Consider the following 22,129-nt stretch of genomic DNA (forward strand, 5'->3'; position numbering starts at 1 on the left):
GAACTATTTGTTGAAAATAAAAGTAAACAAATCTTTTTCATTTGTTCTTGAGAATAGGCTTACCTACATGCGACAGCGAGTTGTCCTCTCCTTCAGCCATTGTGGGTTAAAAAAGCAAGTAGATATACGTACTTGGTTTTTGTGCTAAAGTTTCCGGGTTTCCGGGCTGAGGTAAAGTGAGTATCCAATCACAGGACGCGTACGTCATGTTCAACGCGAGGCCCTCTAACTGGCCTTACTGTGCCAACTCGTGATCTGATTGGCTATCGCAACTGTATATCAACTACATGTGCCCGTTCATGTACAGTGCACAGACACCCTCACTGTTGATTCTGAAGGCGTCAGTCAGATTTCATACAGCCTCGCGACACAAACTACCTGAATTCTGATTCGATTAAAAACTCTGACCTAAAACTACAACACTGAAAGGAGCATAACCAAATGGATATAACATCAAGAAAACATTATGTAGAATAATTATATATATATTTAGAAAAAATACTTGTTTAATGAAATTGACTTTTATTCTAATTATGATAATGATGTCTGATTATGTTAGGCCAGCAGAGAAGGCCTTGCTGGCCCTGACAGCCCACCACTGGTTGGTTGGAGACATATGTTTCAGGTGCCAGGAGATCTGAGGGGAGCCGGCTGGCAGACACAAAGGAAGTGTGAAATGACAACATAACCAAATGCTGGACAACGCAGATGAAAGGAACTGACCAAACACTAACTCGGCAGGACACAGCTCTTGATGTACCTTGCATCACCCCGCCTGGAACTCGGGGAACTACCTTGGGAGCAGACACGTGAACCAGATCCCAGAAGGACCAAATGGCAACTTGATTTCTTTGTGTGGGCCAAATTTGAATATGCACGTGGTACACCTTTAAATCCGGGGTGCTCAGTCTAAGTCTTCGTCTTTCGTCTCTCTTGCTGATTTGGGGCTGCCGAAAAGTTGCAGCAGCTCAGCAGTCTCCTCCTTGAAAAATGTCGTGGTCAAAAATTCTGAAAAACAATCCGCACCCATTCCACATGATGCACAACAACTCAAATTGACAAAGGAAAACACAAAACGACACAAAAATAACAGAAAAGCAAGGGTCCACGTTTAACTTTCATGTCTTCTCATGCCGCGTGAATTATCTCCTGCTACGTCCTCCCATATCAAGCCTGTTAGGTGAAAAGTAAACTGTCCACAAGTATGAATGCGAACGGATTTGGCTCTTTGTATATGTGCTCTGCCTCTTGCTCTTGAGCTCAGCTGTGACAGGCTGCAGCGCACACACAAACTTAATGGTGGAAAGTGGAATAGAAAAATGATGGTTTCCAAACTTTTTAGCAGGGTGGTGCTGAATGAATAGGGGTGGGGCAACATAAGGAATGTGAGAATGAAACTAAGAGTCGGCGCCCTCGAATTTTTGTGGAATTCCGTGGGACAGGAGCACAGAACCAGTCTATTTCTTCGTCAGTCGACGCTATAACTTGTCGCAAATGTGTGGAACAACATGCACGTTTTGAGCATGATGTCCGAGATCCCCTGGTGAAATGATACTTTGATTCTCTCCTGTTACATCTAGAACGGTTTCAAACAACAAGGCATGCATAAGAATTGTGGTGATGAACATCCTATATTGTTACATTACTTGTTTTCCTTCAGCTTTTCCCTTCAGGGGTCACCATAGCAAATTGAGCAAATTGCTGTCCTCCACCTAACCCCGTTTTGTGCATCCTCTTCTCTCACACTAGCTTCTTTCATGTCCTCTTGCACAATACCCATAACATTGTTACTACACCTGCATCAGGTATGAAAGGAATTGGAATTAAAATACCAATCAAATGGTGTGATTTAAAAACATTTATTGGCACAAAATTAAAAGAGGTTGTACTTATAAACAGTACAATGCACAACACTTGGGTAAAGTTCACCAAGCATTTTAAGGCATCTACATTAAAAAAAAAAACAAAAAAAAAAAACAAAAAACAAAAACAACAACAATGTGATCCATTTCTCAGCAAAATCTGAGCTCATTTTCCAGTCCATATATCTTGGCCTTTAACGTCATCAGTTCATTCTGGACCTTCTTCGTTCTTGTATTGGTATCACGGACCTCTTGCAATATAGCTAAATCCTGGTTAGGCCCAATGCTAAGTGTTACCTGCAGAATACATACCGGTGTTTCGGGTTAAACATACTGTAAGTTCAGTGACATTTTGCACCTACAGTAACTACACATGATTTCCCTTTGAAGAGAAAAGGGCAATCACTTTCTCACGTTTCCATTTTAAATATTGTCTGTCCCTCATCCGTTTTACCTGTATAAGCTGTTTTTCTACATCTTTGAGCTTTTTCCGAAGTTGCTTTAGGTCTGTCTTGAAGCCCTCGACCTCCAAGGTCCTTCTCTTCTCCAGTGCCTCATAACGCTGATTCATCATCTTAAGCCGTTGAGCTACTTTTTCCGCACGCTCCTGTAAACATCAAATACTCTTAGAATGAGATGGGGGTTGTCCACAACCCCAAGTGGAACTTCCAAGTCAAATACTCCCGAGTTGTGTTACTCATACAATTCAGAAATTGGTGGACTGATCAATAAGTGTGAATGTGAGTGTGAATGGTTGTTTGGCTATAAGTGCACTGAGATTGACTTGCAATCATTCCAGTCGGTAACATCCTATCACCTTAAAATCACCCTAAAGAGGATAATGGTTCTAGAAAATGGATGGATGCTCTGCTATTTGAAAGCAAATCTGGGCTCCATCATCATCTTAAATAAGATTGTGTTTCACTGGAATAAAGTACAAGAAGAATATCTCTTCTGATAATGTATCAAGTTACCATTACTTATGACTATGTTATTATAACATAAAACTAATCAGAAAATAATCTTAAAATGCAATATACAAATTTGATTTACTATATTTTCCGCACTATACGCCTTCTGGAGAAAAAGGTGCAGCTTCAATGAATGACCTATTCTAAAACAGAAATAAGGCGCATAGCACTGCACAGAATAGAAGCTACAATGGCGGTGGCATAATGTATCCAGTAGATGGAACTATTTTAATGGGAATTCAATGCACCTTCATTTATAAAGCGCCTTCAAGAGTGCCTCACAGAACTTTCACAATATTGATCGATATAAAAAAGCGTGTCCGATTTTCAGAAGATTGAATGCAGTTTTTGATAAGACTGAATGTTTTTAGTTGTGCCTTGTAGTGCGGAAAAATATGGTATTATGGTGATAACAAAAGACCATGGGAGCCCTTAAACTGTTGTACCTTCAATATTTCCCTGCCAACCTCCCCATGCTCCTTGGCTTGGGCCAGTTCGGATTCCAAAGCAACACACTGCTCCCTGTACATCTCTGCCAAACGATTGGCTTGGTTTATGTCCTCCTGCATTGCCTAAAAAGATCAAATTAACCACATAAAATACATTTTCGTTTTAAGATAGATTTGAAGGGACAATCTTTCAGCATTATAAAACACTTTGTAGACATACCTTCACTTCGTCTTTATGTTTCTGCCTCAAATCTGGCTGAGGCTGCGGACTGAGCCGAGTGGGGCTGCCGGTGCTCACGGCTTGCCGCATTCGCCCTACCTCCACACCACTCGAGACAGATTTTTTGGGCCGGTCAAGGCGTGTGTTCAGATCCCCCATGAGGCGGTCCTTCTCCAACATCCATTTATTCTCCTGGGTCTTTGTTTCATATTTTAGCTTTAAGAAATCTTTGGTGCTTTCGTAGAGGAGGTTCTGGGTTCTCTGTAGCCTAAAAAACACATACAGTACACTATGGGTCTAATACAAATGTATTTATATTCCTAGATATGTAAAATAAAATGTCTTACTTCTCAGTCAAATTGGTGATGTGGCACTCGAATCTCTGCCTTTCAGCCTTAGCCTCCTCTTTTTTCATCTGTCGATCCTCCTGGAGTGCCTCAACCTGCTCTCTGGCCAGTCGGGTTTGTTCCTCCATCTGGGCCTGCAGAGCCTCCACCTTGGGCCACGTAATCAAAATCAATGTTACATGAAAACATCTACAACAGGGGTGTCAAAGTCATTTTTTGCCGTGGGCCACATTGTAGTTATGGTTTCCTCTCGAGGGCCGTTATGAATTTGGGTAACCCATTGAAATGCTTAAATCCCTTCAAATATTACATATAGAGCACACAGCAAATTAATGAATAACTCGTTTTCAAATCTTAAGTCAAGAATAATGACTTTTATTGTGGTTGACATCCAAAAATATGAAATTTTGGCTCAGATTTTAGCAATCATCATGGAATTTAAGTTTGATTTGCTTTCATGGGCCGAAAAAAAATGATGTGGCAGGCCGGATTTGGCCCGCGGGCCTTGACTTTGACACCTGTGATCTACAACATTTAAATACAAGGAAGAAATCATGGTCCTTACCTGTAGTATTAAAGTATGATTGTCTGTCTTACATTTTTCCAAACTATCGCCAGTTCCCAAATCTGCAAATTTTGCCTTCTTGATGATCTCGGCTAAGGGAACGCGAGAGTGACATTATTCATAAATAAATAAAAAACAGGCAAGTAAAATAATCATGTAGTCCCTTTCCCCCCGCATTTTCTTTACTGGATTAAATGAACAACACAGCGCAAAAAGAACAGATAACTCCCCCGTAATATATCAATCTGGTCATATAGGATAAGAAAATTAAAGTCTTCAAATTTTCAGACCTTTGCTGGTCACAATTGGTTTTAAAATTGTTGGCCTGAGATTTAGATTCTCCCCCAACTCCTGGTTCTTCTGTTTGATCGCCACCTAGGAATATATTTTTTTTACACAATTATTTCCAACGTACTTCTCGTAAAAATAACACAACTTGGAAAAAATGGAGTGTAACCTCCAAATCGCAACGTCAGAGCTAACACTACATAAAGTGAATAATGTATCGACTCCAACAAGACACAAAATTGAAACTGTGGTAACAACTCTACCATTATCAGCCGGTGATGTCATACTTAGCACAAATTTCAACAATACACATATCATTAATACATACAGTATAGTATATGATGAAAACCTGTACCTTATGAGGAGGTTCCCGCAGGAAATATGTGGTCTCTCCATCATCTGTACCCACGAGGGAAAGAAGGTGTTGAATTTTCTTTCTGTCCTCTAGCTCTCTAGACAACATTAAAGAGATGGGTGAGAAAAATTGAAGGAAAAGCTGACGTCGAATAAATATGGTACCCGGTCACGGAAGGATTATGAAAAAAGAAAATGACTTAATAATGTAACAATTTCAAGGATAATGCAAACATTTATATTACCGTATGCTTTGGCCACATTAAATGGCATGCTCAAAAATGTTTCGCAACCGAGCACAAACATCTGCTTTCGATGCATGCTTCTTTAGGGCATCATTTGGGTTCATTACATCAACCAACCAAATTTCATCACTTCACTTTTGCTCAAGATCTGCATTCTTCTTCTTTTTTTTAACCACGTGACTCCGTGTGATAAAGTAGAAACTGTTAGATCGCTCTGTCTCTTTCCCTTGCTCCACGAATAGCCTACTAATGATGGAAAAGCTAACACAAGCTAGTGAAAATGTTTCACCTCCCAGCACTTCTCTGGCTCTTCGCCGCCATATATATATATATAAAGTCTCGTTATATCGATATTCAAGGGAGTCCGAAAAAATATCGATATAACCGGGACTATATATCGATATATCCGATATCGATATAACGAGACTTTACTGTATATATATATATATAGATAGATAGATAGATAACTAATAAACAGCAATTTTAAGAGGCCATAATAATGACTTAGATCATTGTTTTTCTACCTTTTTTGAAGCAAGACACGTTTTTTTACATTGGATTTTTTTTTGCGGCACACCGCGAACCATCTCGCAGGAAAGAGGCAATCAGTGACGTGTTGCCACACGGACGAATATTAAATTACCCTCCCAGTCTTTTCAGCACGGACACAGGACAATGACCTAATATTGGCAGAAACTAAATAATAAATGTTTGTCAAATTTTACATTTGAAAAAGGGGCATTGGATAGTTTCTCACGGCACACCTGACGATCTCTCACGGCACACTAACGTGCCGCGGCACAGTTGACTGACTTAGATTAGTACGGTGCCTTCGAGTGACCATAGGGGGCTTTCTTTTTAAAAGAATGCTATGTGTGCTTTTGTTCCCACCTGATCTTTAGTCTGTCATTTTCTGCATGAAGCCGTAGAGCCTGTTCTCTTTCTTGGTAGAGGTACACTTGCATGTCACTCAGCGCACTCTGCAGCTCTGCAATCTCACTTTCACGTTTCCGCAAGTCACCCAGTAGTTTATGCTGGCATAAGATATTCAAAACAGAGATCTAAGTACACACAGGAACATATCTTTTGCTACATGCAAATCAAAAGCCCATCACTTTGCCTCACCTGGTCATCTATGATACTCTTGTACTTCTCCAACATCTTCAACAGCTGCCCATGGTCTCCATCAAACTGGGCAATTTTCTCCTTGTAGAACTCCAAAAGTTCTCTGGAGGGCCGAAGGTGGGCCAACCGCTCATTGAGGGGAGGAAGTGGGGAGTCTGTTTCCTTCCCAGAATTATTCCCACAGGCAAAGCATCTGCAAAACGAATGACGTGTTACTCTTTTGGAGTGGAATACCAATACCTTCCATATGAATTCACTCACTGCCAGACGATGTGCAAAAATGTGCCCACTCCAGTGCCAGGGTATTTATCATTTTCACTCAAATTCCAGGACCCACAGAATAGTGAGTTTTAGGACGACATTAAATGCTGCGCGAGAAACCTGAGACTCTTCTTTCATCAGAAAAAAAAAAGAATTAATTCCTAAACTATATGGGTCTGGCGTTATGACCTTGAAATTAGGTTGGCTGCACAAAATACAATGCAATACATACATATTGGTTTCTATGGCGCTTAAACAGCTGAAGCTGAAACAAAGCGCTAACATGGAAAAAGGGAAATGCTGCCCAGTCGTGGAAGGGAAAAAAAAATTGCTTGAAGTCTGAGCAGCGGTTTATTGGCACCCTCTGCAAGAAAAACCAAAACCCAAACAAATTCGGGAATGACGCTCTACGACATATTTTCAATTCCAGAATAAATTTGAGAATGGCAGTGAATGATTTAATATTATGTTATACACAGACATAAAAAGAATATTATATGATTAAGACATTGACATACAGTATATTGAGACCAAATGTAAGCAGGGTAACAGAGGGATATATTATTAATAACATGGTTGATATTTAAAAAAATATTATTACCTCTGTGCCGATGAACTTTTTTGGGGGATCCCATCTTAAGGCAAAACTAAAAATATAGAGGAGAAAAGAATGTAATATGACACAATTAATACTTTCTTTCTTTTCCTTTCAGGTTTTCCCTTCAGGGGCCGCCACAGCGAATCAGTGTCCTCCATCTTCAGAGGTTTGATTGGCATGTTTGTTTTGGCCAAGCTTTTACGCCGGATGCCCCCCCTTCCTGACACAATCCACTGTATCCGGGCTTGGGACCAGCACACTAAGACACTGGCTTACTTAAAACGATTCTTTTCTTACAGACAGTGTATTTTAGGTGTTCAATTACCTGACATGTTTCGGGGTATACTTCCGCCTTCGTCAGACACTCTGACGAAGGCCAAAGATAGATATATATAGAGATCAAGAAGACAGAACTTAATACAACTAAGACACTGGCTTGTGTCCCCTTGTGGCTACAGAACAAGCAACTCTATGTACTTCATAAAGATGAAAATGCTCAAATTAGTAAAAAAAAACAAAACAAAACAATAGTCTGTAAAAAATCATGCACAGTTATGAATGTACAATGTCAAGTGAACCGGTTTTATCATTAGAAAAAAAACTACAATATTGAAAACAGACGTGTTTTCGATAAATTCTAAACTACTCTATCGTTGCTAATGTCGACAGACACGTAAATTCAGCCTTGTTTGCATGTGTACAAGTATGAGTTTCATACTTTTTCACAAATACAAACTATTTGTCAGACCACAGAAGTTAATGTCATTATAAAAATAATTATATTGGCAGACAGGTAGCTTGGTAGTCGAGTGGTTAGCAAGCCGACTTCACAGTGCAGAGACCGTGAGTCCAAGACCCAGTCCGGCCACTCTGTGTGGCGTTTGCATGTTCTCCGGTTTGTACTCCAGTTTCATCCCACGTTCGAAATGGCAGGATGGGTGAACACTCCAAATTGTCCCGAGGTGTGAGTGCGAGTGCGGAGGGTTGTTTGTCTCCATGTGCCCTGCAATTGGCTGGCAACCAAATCAGGGTGTCCCCCGCCTAGTGCACGAAGACGGCTGGGATAGGCTCAAGCACGCCCCGCGACCCTAACGAGGATAAAGCGGTCTGGAAAATGGATGTATGGATATTGGCAGACTTATTTTTGTTATTTATTTAGGACAAAGGGCAGCCCGGTAGTTGAGTAGTAAGCACGGAAATTTCACAGTGCAAAGGTTGCGAGTTTAAATCCCGCGTTGGCCTCCACGTGTGGAGTTTGCATGTTCTCTCCAGGCTCGTGTGGTTTTTCTCCAGGTCCTCCAGTTTCCTCCCACATTCCAAAAACATGCATGGCAAGCTGATTGAACACTCGAAATTGTGTGAGAGTGAATTGTTGGTTGTCTTTGGGTGCCCTGGGATTGGCTGGCAACCTATTCAGGCTGTCCCCCGCCTCGTGCCCGAAGACAGCTGGAATAGGCTCTAGCTACCCTCGTGAGGATAAAGCTGCCAGCAAGATGAATGAATGAATATTTAGGACAAATTAGTTCGAACACTGTGCCCACTTTCACAATCAAGTTGGATAAACACAACATCAAGATGCTGCTTTTACTCATTTTTGGTTAACATCGTGACCGTCAGATGTACTGTACCATTTAGAAACATTCATATTTGTGTGCGTATTTTATTTTTGTCAAAAACATGAAAATAAAACAATACAATTGTGAATGCATGAAATGAAACGTTCAATTGGTAATCACAAACACAAAGAGGCGTTCAATGTCGTTGAACACTGAGGAGGCGGAGATAAAGATTCACTTCACTGACAGGGCGCTTGGAGAAGCGGGACATTTGAACTGCACTACTTCGACACAATATACGAGATTGCATTTCAGATGATTAACAGTACGCGTATCCGCCTCGCAGACATATTCATTTAGCACAGAAGCTGTTTTGCACTTGGCAGTGTCAATATAAATAAGGACCATATTACTGTAATGTACTCAAAAAGTCGTAATTGTCGTTTGCATTGCGTAGGTCTCGAATATGATATGTATTATGAAGAAAATAAAAAGACGTCTGGATTCTTAGTAGTCATGATGATACATTAGTCAATTGTCACATACCGTGGAGGTGTTCTGATGTTTCTTGCTGTTCGTTGCATATGTGGCAGTTTGAAACCCGGAAATCTACACTTATTCGTCTTGTTTGGGTTGAAACGGGAGAGGTGGTAAATCATCTGCCATCTAGCGGCAGACAAAATAATTAATTACAGTACAATCGTCGACACCGTAAACAAATGTAGTTGGTCAAAATAAACGTCAACAACAATAACAATAACAATAACAATAACAATAACAATAACAATAACAATAACAATAACAATAACAATAACAATAACAATAACAATAACAATAACAATAATACAAAAAGCTTCATTAGTATTACTCTCACATCCACCACAAGTACATTTAGTAAATTTATAGGTCCTATCATTTATGTTTTATTCTTCTTGCACAAGTTTATTTTTTCAGTCTCTTTTTCTCCTTTTCTAAATGCTAAAGACCGTGGGTGAAGTTTTCTACGTATGTTTATCTGATCAAGGACTACATCTTCAGATGTTGTGGATGTACTACCTGTAATTGAAAATGAAAGTAGTTTAGAACTGATTGAAAATGAAATCTTCCATTTTGGGCTTCTTCGATTGCATGCAATAAAGTATATGGTTTACTTCATAGAACAATTCGAAAACAAATCTATATTTACTCTTTTTCTTGATCAATGGTGTTTCCGTTAGTTTATTTTTATTGTGAAATTATTGCCGGAAGTTATACTGTACTCGTGGTACTTTACTTACTCTCCTGGTTTTACTTGGGTCAAATTTAACCCTCACAGGCAGTTCACGTCACTTCGTTGGCTAAAACCTGTTGGTTTCTCCTTTCCTGCAATGGAGCGCAAAGTTGCTCGTGAATTCAGGCACAAGGTAAGTCATAAAACATTTCAGATTATGTACAATGTGTCATTTACAGAAAATTTTCATGTGCGACTACAAATTTGAAAAAACCTGTCCAATCAGGAAACAATCAACATAATTTCTTTTTTTCAAACATTAAGGTTCTTAGATGAATACAGTCCGTACTGGGAAATTACATGAAAATAAAAATGAATAAAAAAGCAGACCCAAATCTGCTATACAGTAAATATAGTTTAGGTTGTTTTTGTCCTTCATTCTTATTCCAAGCATAACTACTTAAATGACAACAGTGATATTATATGTATTATTATTATTATTATTATTATTATTATTATTATTATTATTATTATTATGACTCAGGTCTTTGTGCTTTCTGTTTTTTTTTTTTCAAATTATAACAATACTGACCACAACATCCACAACATTTGTGTTTATTTCGTCATGCATGATGTTATATAAGATGTTATGCGAGTGTAGCAGGCATTTTGGTTTCCCATCCATCACAGAAATAGCTCTTAAAAAGGTAAGTTGAACAACAGAGGAAGGGAATGTGATATGGCTTGAGGGGCTTTACGCTCAGTACGTGATGGTATCACCATACAAGCATCTGTGCTGGACTGAGACGCACAATAGCTTCTGATAAAGGGCAAACCGACACTGAATAATGTAGATGTGCCAGAGATGAGCATCTCAGCCGGAATATATTGGGAATTCAAGGGTTTAATTAGAGGCTGAATGGAGAGAGGCTTTGTTCATTGCTGTGTGTTGTGCTCTCTCTGTGTTTCTTTGAGTTTCAACTGAGTAAGCCTGCCATGTGTAATTACACGACTGTTGAATACACATTTGTTTTGAGGGGTTGAGATCTATTAGTTTTTTTTATGACACTATTTCCCTACAGCAATGTTTAAAAATAAATAAATGATAGCAGTAGCCCACTAACCACACATGGCGCTTTTTCAAAATGTGTGGCTGACCATCCTTTCTTCCGTTATTGGTTTATGGTGCCAAAGTCCTTATGCTGTTCAGGCAAGAGTGGAGAAAGACATTTATGGCAGCCATAAACCTCATGTAGATACACCTATGCATGCATCCATCCATGCATGCATGCGTCCCTTCCTGCCTCCATCCATTTTCTAGTCTACTTTCTAATACAATATCCCATCCGTCTTTGCCAGTAGACAGGGTGCGGCCTGAACTGGTTGACAGCCAATCACAGGGCACACATAGACTAACAGCCATTCATGCTCACCTCACCTCACACCGAGGAACAATTTAGAGTGTCCCATTAACCTGCTATGCAAGGAGAACATGCAAACTCCACACGAGAGGCCCATAATCACACCCTGTAACTGCACCGTGAGGCAGTGTAGTGCTAACCAATTGACGACTGAGACATGTTGATCCATTGACACATAATTGTCACCATAGTGTGCATGTAAAAAGCTTCCATGTTTTGAAACGGAAGTAGTTCTATCTTGAGCATTAATTAGTTTTGTGTACATGTTTGTGCACTTTTTAAGTTATGTGTGATTGACTTCAGAGTGTGAATGTTTACCCCTTTGTTTGAGATGTAATATGACACTCCCGACCTTCCTTCTCCAGCCTCCCTTACTGTACTGCTCTCATTCCATTGCTGTGGTTTGTTGGGAGACGACAAACAGTTGTAAAGCTTCGTTCCGTGCAGAAGCCTCATCATGCTCAACCTAGCGTTAACTTTTCAGAAAAACTAAAAGTTTTTGTGGAATCCTAAATCTATCAGGGAAGTTAATCTCCATATACAGAATTGTAAACAAGGAAAATGTGTTACATTACTGACTGGCCAAAGCGCTTCTTAAAAACCATCCTTCGACATCTGAGTTGCCATAAGGTTTGTAGTATGACTCCTGCTATAACATGTCTCACCCTATGCTGTGGTTAGAAAAGTTTTCACTTTCTTGCAGGTGGAGTTGTTGATTGAAAATGAGGCAGAGAAGGACTACTTGTATGATGTCCTCCGCATGTATCACAAGTGAGTAATTGCTTTTGTGTATTTGAAATTGCATGAGTATTCAGGTCTCGGTGCTTTCTGTTATTTTTATTCTTTTTTTTCAAATTATAATAATACTGACCAAATGATTATAAATGGTGGTTTCACTTAACAGTGGGTACCGTATACAGTATACTTGTACATACCATCCTTTGAAAGTAATACGAGTTTACACCACCTGTCTGCCCATTTGCAGGTGTTTAGCAGCATGGAAATAAGATCTCTGTAAATTGATTTCTTATCCTTCAATAAAATAATGTGTAGAATGATATCCTTTAGGATTTATGAGAGCAACCTAGTTTTTGTGTGCTGTGAGGAAGGGGGGGGGGGGACTCGGTGCAGGTCTTGGTTTCAATCATCTTTGTACCTGTGTTTCCGTGGCTTAAGCCGCTTATGTTTCCACTGTACCCTGACATGCCTGGGCAGTTTTTCACAAAAGGCCCACGTTCACCTTCCAAGCAATTCTAAAATGGCACCAATTAATGAATAATTCAATGGGAGAAAAATGTGTACAGTTGTGTTTATCTTGATGCTTTCGTTAATGTGGGGTTTGTCTTGAACTGGACACATAATTTGGTTTGCTTTTTCCATTGGTGCTCTGATTTCACAGTTATTTATATACTTCTGGAATCTTTAAAAGTCTTGACTGCATCATTATTACCCATTGGTGGAATACATGAAAGGTACTTTGCACAGAAACGTCAGATATAAAGTTTTTGCCCCCATGCCGTGGCTCCCAAAAATATGATCTTCGTCAGTGTAAAGATATATACTGTATGTATGTGCATAGTCGCCCCTTGTCTTACAAATACAGTAAAGTCTTGTTATATCGATATCGGATATATCGATAGTCCCGGTTATATCGATACTATTTCTATGCACCCACGGAGAAAATTACATGCAAACAGGGTCGGATATATCGATAGTCCCGGTTATATCGATATTTTTTCGGACTCCCTTGAATATCGATATAACGAGACTTTACTGTACTTTAATTTGTTACAAAAACTATATATGTAAAATCTTTATTCATCACAATAATAAACAACAATGGAATGTGATATTTCTATTCTTTAAAGGAAGTTAATCAAATAAAGCGACCTTCTCATCTCTCTGGGATTCTGTAAAGTCAGTGTACTATTGACAGAGAAAAATATAAATGAGGGTACTCGGATTTTATTCCTCAAAATAATCATAACTCTGCCAGAATAGAACATAGAAGGTCATCGTAGGAGTCTTCCATTTGTCTTTGTGAGGGATTGATGGCACATATGCATCACGTTTTCAGCATGTAGAAACACAACTCATATGTAAGCAGAGAGATCTGTTTTGAACATGGGAATATAATCACCAGTTTGAGTTTGTGTCATTTTGTTTTATAATCTCTATAGTTGACGGAGTATCATCTACTGTCGCTTCAACAAGAAAGTCCCACTAGATTGGATTGGATTTGGATTGGATTGGATTTGCCTTTATTCGTCTCGCAGTGGAAAAATTTACATTTCACAACAGCAAAGTGATGAAAGAAATGAAAGTAGAAAAACAAAATACATGAGCTGCTGGAAAGGCAGCCACTCCCGCGGCGCCGTCTTGAAGTCAAAAGAACAGAAAAGTCAAAAAACTACATAGTAAATAGCATGACAACACAATGATTGTGTATATCGATATTCAAGGGAGTCCGAAAAAATATCGATATAACCGGGACTATCGATATATCCGACCCTGTTTGCATGTAATTTTCTCCTTGCGTGCATAGAAATAGTATCGATATAACCGGGACTATCGATATATCCGATATCGATATAACGAGACTTTACTGTATATCTATAAACAATACAATACCATACATATTTATTTATATATCATATATACAACAGCAGAAGTTGTAACAAAGCGCTTAACATGGACTATTATATACAGGAACCAAAGCAGTCACAAAGATAGTAGAAAGCACCAGGAAATAAAACTAAGATCAAGTCTGAATCATGCTGAGTCATATGCCAAAGATTACAAGTGAGTTTTGAGGCAGGTTTTAAAGATGGGCAGCAAGGGGGCTTTCCGAATGTACACGAGATGTAATAAAATTGGTGGAGTTGACTTCTTAACTCATATTCTGCAAAAGCAATATTAATTGGAATAGCGCGTTTGGACATATGCAGGTGCATTGAGCATATTCGTGGAAGGAAAAGTTTTCAGAATCAGAATCAGAATCAGAATCAGAATACCTTTATTCGTCCCGCAATGGGGAAATTTGCAATCAATTTTGCGTGGACTTCCTATTTCAGGTCCTATCATGTCTGATTAAATGAAATAAAAATAGTTATTTTTACATTACTGTGTGACAGGTCCATGGATTTGCCTGTCCTTGTTGGGGACCTGAAGTTAGTAATCAATGAACCAAAGCGTTTGCCCCTGTTTGATGCTATCCGACCGCTCATCCCACTCAAACACCAGGTCGAGTACGACCTGCTAACCCCGAAGAGGTCCAGGTGTGTCGAATGGCATACATTTCTTAGAAGCGGTTTGAATCATAAAACTAATAAGATCTCTTTTCATGACATACTCTTTCTGCTATTACCTTTTTTATGTCCCCCTACGACATGCGTGTGTTCAGGAAGCTGAAAGAGGTGCGATTGGATCGCACACATCGTGATGGACTGGGTTTAAGTGTCCGAGGAGGGTTGGAGTTTGGCTGTGGTCTCTACATATCACAAATCGTCACTGATGGGCAGGCTGCTAATGTTGGTCTTCAGGTTTGTTTATTCTCTGTTTTCTTCATAATCCTGTATATAAAAGGCAAGGACTTACAATACACCTCTATTCTTGAAATGGTATTTAGAAATGCGTACCAGGCAGTACTTGGCAAGAAGCATTCAGATATATTATATGTGGTTCGAAATATAGTAAAGTCTCGTTATATCGATATTCAAGGGAGTCCGAAAAAATATCGATATAACCGGGACTATCGATATATCCGACCCTGTTTGCATGTATTTTTCTCCGTGCGTGCATAGAAATAGTATCGATATAACCGGGACTATCGATATATCCGATATCGATATAACGAGACTTTACTGTATATCAGTTGAATGAAATAGTTTAGTTGGGCCTTAGAAAATAATACAGTGATACCTCGGTTTACGAACCCCTTGGCTTACAAACTTTTCAGTTTACGAACGTTACATTTATAAAAATTTTACCTTGGCATACGGACTTTTTTCTTACACAGAGCTGCCTCAATGAGTGATGTGTCGTCCGCGAATGAGCCCGTTCTAACAACAAAATGGCAGCCGACTGTTTTTGTCCTCTATTCCCCACCCCCAGTCTTCGGTTAAAGCCGCGTGATTGATCGAGAATGCAGCAGTGAGGAGGGCTGGTTTAAACATTAAAGAGTAAGGCAGACGACAGTGAGAGAGTTTCAACTTTGATGGCTCAAAGGCAGAGTGTAGACTGCAAGGTTAAAATATCCCATCAATCAGGATCCACAAACAACCCGCACGAGCCATCTGTACACTTGATGCAAAAAGCGATCAACCCAGCTAAACAGAACACAATTGATGAGGAACTAGATACAATTATCACAGAGAAAGCACCTACAAGGGATCATTCCATCATTCCTCAAGATGGTGAAAGAAGAAGGTTACGTTCCTAATCAAGTGTTTAATGCTGATGAAACCGTCCACTCTATTACATCAAGCCATCAACGACCATCACAAAGGTAAATACAACGCCTTTATTATATAGTACAGTTTATTGATTTAATTAGAATACCATAGCACATTCATTATACATAAAATAAGGTATATTTTGTGTAGTTTTAAGGCTTAGAAAATTATAAAGTAGAAAATTGTGTTTTATGGGGACCTGGGAACTGATTATTCTCATTTGAATGGTTTCCTATGGGAAAATCATTTTTGGGACATGCACTTTTCGCCTTACACACTCTGTCTGGGAAACAATTAAGTTCGTAAGCCAAGGTATCACTGTACTGTTAAACTGCAAATGGCAAAAACAACAGAACTGTCTGATTTGGTCAAAATCCAGGGTGACCAATGCCAGTCATCGATGGTCCCTATCCACGTTGTTTTAGATGTATCCTTCCCCCAACGCATCTGATACAAATTGATCGGCTTACCTGCAAGCTCTCATTTGAATTCATTGTCTTGAAGAGGGTGACATCTAAAGCATTGAATACATTTTATAGTGAAGGTGTAAGGTCAGTACCAATAATATAAACAATTCATGGGGATCAGTAAAGCCTATTCTTTAAACGGACTGGAAAATCACGTAAATTGCTTGGTTAACAATGATTTCAGGAAATTCTGAATGCATTAATCATGCTATTCCATACTGTATTGATACTCAAGGTCGGTGATGAGATTGTTCGCATCAACGGATATTCCATCTCTTCCTGTATACATGAGGAAGTCATCAGTCTGATCAAGACCAAGAAGATTGTGTCGCTCAAAGTCAGACGTGCGTTAATTATATGCTCTCGTATGAGTCATGTTTTTGTGTTTGTCACAGCAGTCGTATCATTCAATATTTTATGTATTTTTTTACTTTTTGTAGATGTGGGGATGATTCCTGTAAAAAGGTACATTACTTCGTATAATTTAGTTTAATCTGTTTTTCCAAGTTATCATTGTGCAAGTGAGACATTATGAACACTTTCTTGTGTGTCTAGCTCCTCCGATGAACCCCTCAAGTGGCAGTTTGTCGATCAATTTGTGTCAGAATCAGGGGTGAGTAAGAATCAGGAAGGTGTCATAAGACATTTTAATTCACTGCACCTTTTCAAGCCTTGCTGTAATATCATGGTAGCCAACAAAGATCAAGTTGATTGTGATAATATCCAATTCCAGTAATAATTCTATAAAGGGTAGAATAGAAGACATACAAAAACCATTAATATATTATTTTTGACAAGTGTATATTTTGTCTTCTACTGTGTGCTCAGTTATGATAATATAATCACGCCATACAGATAAGGTCACAGAAAAAAAATACTTTGACCTTGAGCTCTTTGAATCATCACCAGTCAGCGTTTGCACGATGTTGTTCTTGCATGATGTGCAACACAGGAAAAAAAAAGCAGTGTTGCTGGTTTGGCATCAATTGGAGGGAAGGAGATCAAGGAGAAGAAGGTTTTCCTCAGCCTTGTCGGTACCAAAGGTATGGGCATCAGCATCTCCAGTGGACCCACACAGAAACCTGGGATCTACATCAGCAACGTCAAAGCAGGCTCACTATCGGCGGAGGTCGGGCTTCAGGTGAGTGCCCCCGATATTCAGATGATCTGTGGGGCTTTCTGGCGTCAACTGCAAATGTCCGTATGTGTGTACAAAATATAGATTGGAGACCAGATCGTGGAGGTGAATGGGGTGGACTTCACCAATGTGGACCACAAAGAGGTAAATGCTGAAAATTTGTCGTACAGTGACTTCTTAGGTTTGACCATGCTGTCCTTTCATTTCCATTTCAATACTTCACTAAATTTAGTATTCACATACTCAAAAGGGTTTAGCAAGAGAGGATGTTGTCTATTATAAACTAGGACTGTAAATTGGTTGCTGACGGAAAGATTTTATCAGAATTGTTTACAAGGCGTACGCCACATTATTTGTGTCATGTGGATTATTACGCCTGTGAAAAAAATCAAACTGGATCTTATTTTGTTGCCTTTCCATATTTTATGACCAACAAGGCTGTGCGAGTCCTCAAAAGCAGCCGAAGCCTGACCATTACTGTTCTGACAGGAGCTGTAAGTATATTCTAACATTACATGATGACATATGTGTTTTAAAGGACAACCGATGTCACTTTTTTGTTTCTTAACTGACATCACAAAAATGTTTTATAGCATCTAAAATACCCAAAACATGCAGTATGAAATTTTTATTCAAATGGAAAACACCAATAAAAATGACTTAAAGTGTCCAAAATCTGCAAAAAAATTGAGCTGCGAATTGGGCATTTTCAGAAAGTCCCGTCCCCAGTTCGTGACGTCACTGCAAGACGTCTTGCATAACTGGAGAATCAAAACAATGGCTTCAGAATCGGAGAATATGATTTCTTATTCCACATCCAGTTATGAATATGATTCAAATAGTTCTGAAGAGGAAAGCATACATGTTTGCAATCGATTAAAGAAGTTATTCCCTGTCATTTTGAGGCAACATTGAGGGGAAATTTCTCACTAAGAAAGAGGCACAAAATGGCCTCCTGTGGCCACCTCCTTTCCACAGGCGTATAAATTCCTTACATGGAGCTTGGAAGCCCTCTTCTGGCGGCTTTTAGGTGCAACACGAGGTCCTCAGACCAAACCTTACAGCAAAATACATTGACGTGATAGAAGGACCGCTACTATGCGTCTTTTTTTTCCCGGTAAGGGGCGTTCCTTTCGTGACGTCACGTACAGACTCGTCACCAACTCAAAAACAAGACTTCCTGAATATTCAGCGCGAGTCTTAAAATGTAAAATATAGCTATATGCGGTGGAATCTTATTAAAATACGCTCAGTAGAAGTCATTTGAAGCCATTTTACAAATTATGGACACAACTTGTCCGGAGACGTCGGTTGTCCTTTAAACTTTTGTTGTATATTTCACTTGTGATGTTGGCTATTCATTCCATTCTTAAAGAGTAGACAATCAGTACTGATTTTGGAACTCACATGAAATTGAATTGGATTAGCCTTTATTAGTCTCACAGAGGAGAAATTTACATTTCACCTTGGCCAACAATTGTTTCGGACACAAATAGCGCATGCTCATTTTGTTTTTCATATCCTGCCAGCGAGCCACATTCCTGTGGTTTCATGGCTCCATCATTAGGCCTTCCCATTGGTCTCTCATCATTTACCATCAACCACATCTTTCATGAGCTTGTTCACGTCAGGCTGTTGATGATGAATGTGTAATAAATGACAAGCGGCATCATCCTCGTCCTATTTACGGTGTCTGTCAAATGCATTTGTTTTTGTATTTTCCTCCTCCATACAATGGATGTAGAATGTCCTCCTATGGATGACTCAAATTTGAGTATGTTTTTCAAGATTAGAGATTTTCGTGAGCGGAAATACTAACATGCTTCTGCAATTTACATCTTCTTTGAACCTTCAATCCAGCCATCCTTCTGCAACACCACTTGTCCACATTAAGTGATCTTGATAGAGGGTTGATACAAACTCGATTAGTGGCTAATCAATCTCAATGCAAAAACTGCCAAACAGCAATTCAGATTCACATTTACTGCCAGATTGTGAAATTAACCCGTACATCATGTTTTCAGTCCATGGGAGAGAAATGGCCGATCCTGAACAACGGACAAAAGCTACTAAGTGATGTACTAAATGAGATTTAAACATGGGCCACTTTGACGCAGATATGCAAACCATCAATGTATTTTTAGTGCTGTTTTCACAGATTTTCCCATCATGCAAACAATGGGCTAATAGTCAAGCTCTAAGATGAAATGCGACATTGGCCTCACAGTCTAAGAGGTTGGTTGGCTCACACTATTCTTTTCTCTGCCGATTTATTATTTATTTATTTTAGGGCAGTGAGCTGTTTATGACGGATGAAGAGCGTCTGGCAGTGGAGGCACGCAGGGAACTGGACAGGCAGGAGCTCATGCATCAGAAGAGGGTGGCTATGGAGACCAATAAGATTCTTAAAGAGCAGCAGGAGAAGGAGAGGCAGTAAGTTACTGATTGTTTAATGGCTTTATCATAGTGAGCTGGGTGTTTCACCCCGAAAAAAGAATGCAGCACACCTACATTGTTTGATGACTTGAACAAATTGTGTCTTTTGCTTGCGGTAAACAAGCCCAGTGGAAGTATGCGTTTAAACATTCTACAGTTTTGATTTGAACAAACTCTGGTTTAAATATTGTCATAATATGGTTCATTTGGTCAGGTGTTGATGTTCAGTGTCTCATATGAATTTTAGTTTCATCAAAACTTCAATCTGTTTTACCCGCAGTACCTTGTCACGCTGGAATACAGTAGCTGATGGTGAAGTTTGATGTAAATTGATCAATTCATCTTAATGGCACAATGAGAATGGAATTGGAAAAACACAAATTTGAAATTTTAAAAATAAGTGGTCAGAAGATGAAAACGTTCAAAATCATTTGTTTTCTATTTACAGGAAGTGCTTGGAGCGCATTTTTCTTTTTTAAAATAATATCTTAGAAAATGGGCAAAACTAAACATTGTTGCCTGATTTGGCTTTGTGTAAAAGGAAATCAATGTTAAGATTTGAATGGATATCTGACAGACTGTGCACACACTCAACCCATGTGGATAACAATAGTGGAGTTGCAGCACAATTTGTGGAAAATAATGGGTTGAAAGTGATCGTTCGTTCCTGGTTCATGGCTTCTCAGGGTGTTGATAGCAGAGGATGGTTAAATCAGCAGGAAGCCAGGTGTTGAACAGGATAAATTAGTTTAATCTTGTAGACAGTAGGGGCATCGCGGGGCCGGCCGAGAAGGGACAGAAAGAAAAGAGGAAGGAGGAAGAGCCCGAAAGACCGCTGGGAGAGCATTTATAAGACGGACATAATAGGATGTGACATCATGTAATGGAAGGCAGGATATGACGTATCAGGATGTCCAAAACGTAAACAAACGATGCAAAAAGATGTTTAAAGATGTTCGGATAGCGAATTACAAATAAATATAAAATGTACTACATTTTATATTTCTTTGTCTTGTCTCTTGTGATTGTACTTAACATGCAGGAATATTGGGTGCAGATTAATATCACCACGTACAACTCCCAGAGGAAGACTAACATGCTGGATGAAGTGCTTTCATACTGTACAATTACCTCTGACTTCAAGTACTGAATGTTGTGTGAAGGGTTAAACAATGTGACCTTTGCATTTTATCACTAGAAGGAAAATGGAGATCTCGCAGAAGGCTGCAGAGGAAGAGCACCGCTACAAGCAGGAGATGGAGAGGTAATCAGTTGGATTTGTGCTGTTTGAGATGGCATCAACATCTTCATGCAAATATTTTTGTCATCCTCTTTAGGATTGAAGCTGTGGAGAGGAAACATCACAGAGAGTGGGAAGAAGACTACGGGACTACCGAGCGGCCGCAGGCTCCTCAGAGGAGCCCTTCACCCACTCCATTTGAGATTACAACCACTCAGTCTCCGAAGCCCAAAAGTTCTCGTAAGTCCCCAAGTTGGTTCTTCTACCGCTGCATGAAAATGTCATCTTTTTTTCAACTTGAGCTTTAAGCATATGGCTAGATCCGACCACTGTCTTTTCTTAATCACTGGTGTGTGCTGTGCTGCTTCTTATCAACCTTCAATAAGATGATGAAGTCAGCTCATTCACAGATGAGGCCAAGGATGATGAGCAGGACAGACCAGTGAGTGTGAATAAATAGATGGACAAACTTGGGCTTGACTTCCTTTGACAACCTAGTCTAACATTTGACCTGGCCTGTAACAATTGATTCCTTATCATCCCCATCATTCTCAAATATTATGTACATTCTTAACTTAGAATGGCGATTGGTAGGTAGATCAAGAAAAAGTAAATATAGAGTCAGTTTGGATATACTTTTCATGTGTGAACTGGTGTGGTTTTGTTGTTGTTGTAAATCCATGGACACTGTCTGTGGTTCAGTACAAATAGGGCAAACCTAGATCTCTTCCATTCCCTGCTTTCCTTATATGTGTGATGTATTCTTATATTTACTCACAATTCTAATGGGTTAATGTTGAGCTATTGTTTCATCTCCATAGCATTTAGCTGGTTTTACCGATATGAGGGGAAACTTCCTTCATTCCGCAAGGTAATGTTGACTTCAAGGGTTGGTTTTTCTGCTGTGTGTAAGAGTTTATTT

The 22,129-nt window shown here is 39.4% G+C and overlaps 2 protein-coding genes across 2 annotated transcripts in view; one reads left to right on the forward strand and one right to left on the reverse strand.

Annotated features, from left to right (window-relative positions):
- Positions 1–1,843: 1,843 nt before the first annotated feature.
- Positions 1,844–9,464, reverse strand: ccdc77 (coiled-coil domain containing 77). The gene is made up of 12 exons (XM_088997243.1): positions 9,388–9,464; positions 7,289–7,334; positions 6,427–6,619; positions 6,193–6,335; positions 5,058–5,154; positions 4,705–4,789; positions 4,415–4,506; positions 3,850–3,998; positions 3,503–3,770; positions 3,280–3,405; positions 2,317–2,469; positions 1,844–2,159 (listed from the first exon to the last, which is right to left on the reverse strand). Exons 3-12 carry the CDS (start codon positions 6,460–6,462, stop codon positions 2,013–2,015), a joined length of 1,296 nt encoding a protein of 431 aa, XP_088853369.1. The 5' UTR covers positions 6,463–6,619; positions 7,289–7,334; positions 9,388–9,464; the 3' UTR covers positions 1,844–2,012.
- A 654-nt stretch (positions 9,465–10,118) lies between these two features.
- The window catches only part of ush1c (Usher syndrome 1C), a 20,805-nt gene continuing 8,794 nt past the window's right edge, over positions 10,119–22,129 (forward strand). Inside the window, exons 1-14 of the mRNA XM_088997262.1 lie at positions 10,119–10,244; positions 12,176–12,243; positions 14,607–14,750; positions 14,876–15,014; positions 16,629–16,737; positions 16,834–16,858; positions 16,949–17,006; positions 17,346–17,534; positions 17,616–17,675; positions 17,969–18,025; positions 19,822–19,964; positions 21,166–21,231; positions 21,305–21,447; positions 22,029–22,078. Coding sequence (XP_088853388.1) covers positions 10,209–10,244; positions 12,176–12,243; positions 14,607–14,750; positions 14,876–15,014; positions 16,629–16,737; positions 16,834–16,858; positions 16,949–17,006; positions 17,346–17,534; positions 17,616–17,675; positions 17,969–18,025; positions 19,822–19,964; positions 21,166–21,231; positions 21,305–21,447; positions 22,029–22,078 — 1,287 coding nt within the window. The 5' untranslated portion in view covers positions 10,119–10,208. The remainder of the gene's footprint in view (positions 10,245–12,175; positions 12,244–14,606; positions 14,751–14,875; positions 15,015–16,628; positions 16,738–16,833; positions 16,859–16,948; positions 17,007–17,345; positions 17,535–17,615; positions 17,676–17,968; positions 18,026–19,821; positions 19,965–21,165; positions 21,232–21,304; positions 21,448–22,028; positions 22,079–22,129) is intronic.

The sequence above is a fragment of the Hippocampus bargibanti genome, linkage group LG05 (assembly GCF_051943395.1).
Source record: "Hippocampus bargibanti isolate YZ-2025 linkage group LG05, ASM5194339v1, whole genome shotgun sequence".
Lineage (NCBI taxonomy): Eukaryota > Metazoa > Chordata > Actinopteri > Syngnathiformes > Syngnathidae > Hippocampus > Hippocampus bargibanti.

Coding starts and splice junctions, on each gene's coding strand:
- ccdc77 (XM_088997243.1), bottom strand. CDS start 6,462: ATGTTGGAGAAGTACAAGAGTATCATAGATGACCAG. Junction 5,155..6,192: donor AATGACAGACTAAAGATCAG/GTGGGAACAAAA, acceptor AATGTTGTCTAG/AGAGCTAGAGGACAGAAAGA. Junction 2,160..2,316: donor TAGAAAAACAGCTTATACAG/GTAAAACGGATG, acceptor TGTATTCTGCAG/GTAACACTTAGCATTGGGCC.